At 32.0% G+C, this 6,000-nt stretch overlaps 1 protein-coding gene across 1 annotated transcript in view; it reads right to left on the bottom strand.

Moving 5' to 3' along the window:
• Positions 1 to 4,840: 4,840 nt before the first annotated feature.
• The window catches only part of LOC120169659 (midasin-like), a 35,156-nt gene continuing 33,996 nt past the window's right edge, over positions 4,841 to 6,000 (bottom strand). The window contains 4 exon segments of the mRNA XM_039177767.1: positions 4,841 to 5,096; positions 5,185 to 5,325; positions 5,406 to 5,504; positions 5,628 to 5,807. Coding sequence (XP_039033698.1) covers positions 5,064 to 5,096; positions 5,185 to 5,325; positions 5,406 to 5,504; positions 5,628 to 5,807 — 453 coding nt within the window. The 3' untranslated portion in view covers positions 4,841 to 5,063.

Here is a 6,000-nt window from a genome sequence, read left to right as displayed (position 1 = left end):
ACTCATCCCTTGGAGGTGGAGAACAGGGAGATAAACGTCGTGGCATCTTTATCGGTCTCCTATCATGAGGTGATGGTGGAGAAGAGGCTCGATGATGTGACAGAATAGGTGATGACTCTCGTTGTGGAGGTGTATATTCGGGTCAATCAGGTGATGGCTCTGGGTGAGGTGATGGCTCTCGAAGTGGTGGTTGCTCATCATCCGTGCCATCAAAAAAATGCTTACTAGCTTGCCACCAATCAGTGGCAAGCTCAGCTTCCGTGGGTGTCAGCCTCTGTAATGGAGTGTTGGCCTCCTAACAATATAAAAGCTCAAACAAAGTTAAACATGTACTAGTAATAACTTGTTTATAAACATATGATAGTATTTGTGTTAACTTACATTATTTATTATAGTATACCGTAGTAAATTTTCCCATTGCTGTAAGGATCGTTTCCTCTTTCAGGAAATAGCCCTAGGAATATCATTAGAAGTTTTTAATGCATATGTCTGCATGGCGGGAAAGGCCTCAAATATCCAAATCTACAAACAATATAATAACAAACATTAGTAATTGTTAAAGAATTAATTATAATTTTGGAAACATTATATAAAAATTATTACCTTAAAGGCCCAAATAAAGCCTGACAAAGTGTATTTGGAACCATCGCCACACAAACTTTTTCGATCATCAAAGGCAGACGACAACTTATTCCATGTAGCTTTCCATAGATACGAACCCCACGGAAACATGTTCCATGCATTTAGGTCCTCTACCAATTTAATTAGATCATTAGGAATAGGTTGTCGGGCCTCCCTGCCTATAAAGCCGACTTGCAAAAGTATTAGAATGCATACTCGGACAACATCGAAGTCATCCATCCGAGTAAAACCATCTTTCTTATTCAATAATCTCGTCAAGTCTTCCACGTGTAAATTCGGCTTCTCCGTTGACAGCTCAGGAAAAACCCGGGAAAACCATGATAGGCGGGTAATATGTCTAGTGTACCGATCTACATCATCGTGTCCGAAGCGTAAACCGGTGATTAAGCAAAACTCCTCCCGCCCAAAACACGTATACGCCGGTGGAAAATCAAACCATATCTCTTCATCACGACGTTGTATAGTCTCTGGTAGATCGTTAGTCATGGTTTGAAGAAACAGATGGGTCAACATAGCATCTCCACTCGGATGTTGTACTTTCAGCTATGACCCAAAGCAAGTATCCTCAAATATTTTTCTTTGTGCAGGTGAAAGCTTCGACGCAATTGTTTTGGCCAGCTTACTTTATTTCTTAAGGTCAATTGAGCCGAATAAAAGTTCTACAAAAACAATAAACATACCAAGTTAGATATACCAAAAACTACACTGTGAAGATCTAACAAGAACAATAAACATAAAGAGTAGTAGTTAATTCTTCAAACTTAAATTTGCAACACTGTGAATTTAGTATTTGTCTTTGTTTTTTGGTTGAAGTAATGCAATTCATTCAAGTTTCAATTTGCAGAAGAAGAATAGTTTCTAAAACTTAAAATCGCAACACGAAAATGAAAATCGCAACACGAAAATGACTATCGCAACGCAAGAATCGCAACGCGAAATGAAAATCGCAACACGAAAATGACAATCGCAACGCGAATTTGACTATCGCAACGCAAGAATTGCAACGCGAATTAAAAATCGCAACGACAAAATCGCATTACGATAGTCATTCTCGGTTTCAAATACTAAAATTGAAAGAAACTTGAATGGATTGCATTACTTCAACCAAAAGACAAAACAAAGACAAATACTAACTTCACAGGGTTAAAGACTAAACAGTTTAGCAGTATTGGCAGCAATCGAATGAATTTAATAAGCAATCTAAGTGAAATGGTTAATCTATTATTGAAAACACCAGTAAACTTATCATCAATTTTAATATGAAAAACCTAATAATAATGCAAAAATTTCAAAATAAAAATAATTAAAAAAAACTAACCCTCGGTGGTTGATTTGGTTGATTTTCCATTTCTGACCGTGAATGATTTCGCCGGAGATGGAGACTGATATCGTCGGAGATGGGGACTGATTTCGTCGGAGATGGGGACTGATTTCGTCGGAGATGGGGACGGATGTCGCCTTAGAGAGTGAGAGATGGAGATGAGATTGAGTTGTGATTTAGGGTTTTAGGTTATGAGTTACGATTACGGGATATACTGTGGACGGTTCAGTGTTTCGATATATTAATATATTCGTGTTTTAGAATTTAAAAAAAAATACGCGTTGCGATACGAATGGCGTTATGTAAATCGCATTGCGATAGTCAGATTCGCGTTGCGATTTACATATTCGCATTGAGATTTACGTATTCGCATTGCGATTTACGTATTCGCATTGCGATTTTACGTATTCGCATTGCGAATTAGGAAAATCGCAATGCGATAGTCAGAATCGCGTTGTGGATCTAGAAACTGATTTGCGATACCGGAGATCGCGTTGCGAATTATCGATCGCATTGCGATTTAAATGGTCATTTTGGCAAATCCAAAAAAAAATTGGTTAAAATCGTATATTATAAGGCCTTTTTGGTCACTGAGGTTATTTTCTCTATTAGTTTTAGATTAAATTCTGGCGATTTACCTAATAAATCATTCTTTCAAATTTTATTATCCTGTCAGGCATACTTTTATCTTTATTTTCTGATCTAATACACTTTGTAGAATGGCGCGACCCATGCATTTTGTCTTTTGTAACGTCTAAAAATTAGGTGTTAGTTTTGTAATTTTTTTATAAAATGATGCTAAATATGTAATAATTTTTTGTTAGGTTGATTTTTGTGTAAAAATGCTAACTTTTATTTATTTATTTTTTGTGTGTGCTAAAAAAATTTTTTGCGTTAAAATCTTTAAATTTTTTTTGTAAATTATTTTATAACTTGATAAATTTATTTTTGTATGAAATTACACAATATGTATAATCTAGTGTAGGAAAACTTTGAGTGTAAGTAATTTAAAATATGAATAATTTTATAAAAGTTTTATAACTAGTATTTCTTTTACAAAATGATGATGATGATGATAAGAAATATTTTATAATTTAAAAAATAATGAATTTCATATTTTTTTTGAAAAAAAATTATAGACTTTTAAAATTAATTGTTTAAAAATATAAAAAATATTAAAATAAACTTTTAATTACAATTGATGGATCAAATGAATTATTATTCATTAATTATTATTTTTTAACAATAGTTAATAATGTTTATTCATTTTTAATAAAATTAGAATTTAATATTTATTTTACATTTTTTAAAATTAATATTAGAAAGAATATTTTACATATATATGTGATATTTTTTAGTTTTATATTTTTTTATTAAATTTTGTTACAAGTTTAGAGAGTAACAGAAAAGAGGGGAAAATCTTTAGATTTTCATGTATGTATTTATACCTTTATTTTAGAAACATTTTACCATAATTTTTCTTAATTAATTTGAATAATAGCTGAATAAATTATTAATTTAAATTATAACTCATATATTTAAAAATCAATAAAAATACAATAAAAAAAATAAAAAGTGAATAAAATTTAATAAAAACAGAATGTAAAGTTAAAGAATCAATTATTTTTATATATTTTATATTTTTAAACAATTAATTTTAAAAGCCAATAAATTTTCCAAAAATATAGGAAATTTATAATTTATAAATTATAAAATATTTATTATCATCATCATCATTTTGTAAAAGAAATACTAGTTATAAAATTATTCATGTTTTAAATTACTTACCCTCAAAGTTCCCTATACTATATTATACATATTGTGTAATTTCATGCAAAAATTAAAATGTCTATTTATAAAATAAATTGTAAAAGAATATTTAAATATTTTAATGTAGAAAGTTTTTTCATACACAAAAAATAAATAAAGTTGATGTTTTTGCATAAAAATCACTCTAATAAAAATTAATTATATATTAGGTACCATTTTAAAAATATTTACAAAATTAGCACTCGGTTGTTACACGTTGCGCCACATCAACGTAAGGCGCGGTGCATAGGCCGAGTCTTTCTGCAAAGGGTGTTAGATCAGGAAATAAAGATGAAAGGGTGATTTATTGGGAAAATCACCTTAAATTCTTTCTATTATTTAAATTTCATTATGTTTGATAAAATTAACATTAAAATATTATCAATAAATTGATACGTTAAAATGAGCGAGATAGTTTATAGAGTTTTTATTTTGTGAAACATACACTTTTATAACAATGTTTGAAGTGTAACTTTTTATATACATTCGAGGAAAAAGGTAATAAGCATAGTCTTGCCTTGCCACATAAACCTCAATACATTATTTGCTGAAAAAGGAGCATGTAAGCTGTATCTCTTTTACAGTCTTTCTTTTCCCCATTCATTAAGATCTATATTTGATGTATTATCAGTTTATAAGTTTATATACTAACAGTAGATTATATCACATGTCAAAAAGAATTATAACATTTTTAATGGATCTTAAAATATACATATTAGTATTAACGGGTCATAAATATATTAATATTTAATGTACAAACTTACACCTACATTATTAGTTAGGATGGATGGAGATAAAACTATGGAACAAGAGATTTTTGACACTCTCCCTCAGCTGGCAAGAAGCTATAAAAATTTCACCAAATTAAATGTCCTTGTTAAACAAAGAAAAGGTCGGATTATTCAATATTCTATTACTTTAACGAAATTTTCGGGAAGCTCGAAAGCATTGGCCCATTGGAGAGAATTTCATTTTTCATTTTCAAAAGGAGTAAACATCCAACTATACAACGTATAGTATACATCATCGAACACAACCAGTTTGCTCTTTTTAACAAGTTTCTAGTAAAGTTCTGTTTCTTGAAGAAAATGATAGGGGGGTTTCACAATGAAGCTTACCAAGCTGGCTATCATACATACTTGTCTGTCACATTTATACCTATAAAGAATATGGATCTATCATCAGTTTCATCTCCTAATAGGCAGCTCCCAAATTAGCTGTGTTGGATATTTACTCATTTGTGCTCCTTTCATCTTCTCCGCATCTCCATCCTTCGATCATAACTGTGTGTCTAGTCTCTTGAATTCTGCATGAGCTCGAACCACTGCCAACAGCAAGAGCGAAACCGAAACTCACTCATGGTTGTCAAATAAATAAATATACACACAAATGATCACCTTGAGCCAACTTACCTGTCTCAATAGATCAGCTAGGGTCTTGGGAAGTGCTTCGATATTCCTCAACACAACGTAGTATGGGAAGGGAAAAGAATCCAGATACTTTGAGACCGAGATTTTAAATTGATTGTTCTTGTCCTGACTAGTCATAACCTCCTGTAGACCAAACAAGGATGTCAGAAATAAATCGAATATTCTAGTCTCCCGGGAAAAAGAAACGGTCCTCCTCAACTTACCTTAAGATCCATGATTGATTCCTGCAGGCTATCAAGAACCAGGAAAGCAACCATTCGCTTACTGCTTAAGACATCCCTAACACGACGCTTCAAGTTCTCCTGCATACATAGTGAACAACAAACAGAGTAAATAAACCAGAATCTTAACCAATGAGGATTGGACAAAACTGTTGGCAGATAATTTCCCTATCGTTTGTCATTTCAGCAAAAATACACATGTACCTTCTCGTGCAACCGGCCATCCCCAATAATTAGAACAAGTTGTTGTAGAGGGTTTTGTCCAGAAGGAAGTCGTGCATTTGTAACTGCAGCATCCAGCTTCTTATTTAAAAACGTCAACAGATCAACAACTGGTTCATCGGTGATAGTATTCTCTTGTTTGAATGTCAAACTAGAAATCATCTGTCCCAGACAATTAATTACAAAAGAAATCAGTTAAGCAGGAGATGAATAAAACTTCACGTGATCTAAATGAGAGAAAAACACTATAAAAATGCATAATCTCAGTGGCATCGGAGCTCAGAGAGAGATTGACTAGACACATATATAGCCTAAGTGCAAGACACAGCGACAAAGCAAATAAAGCCCATTCTCT

Source organism: Hibiscus syriacus, unplaced genomic scaffold, assembly GCF_006381635.1.
Source record: "Hibiscus syriacus cultivar Baekdansim isolate YM2019G1 unplaced genomic scaffold, ASM638163v2 tig00111769_pilon, whole genome shotgun sequence".
Taxonomy (NCBI): Eukaryota; Viridiplantae; Streptophyta; class Magnoliopsida; order Malvales; family Malvaceae; genus Hibiscus; species Hibiscus syriacus.
Note: the sequence above shows the minus strand (reverse complement) of the source record. Positions and strands in the feature narration are given on the sequence as shown.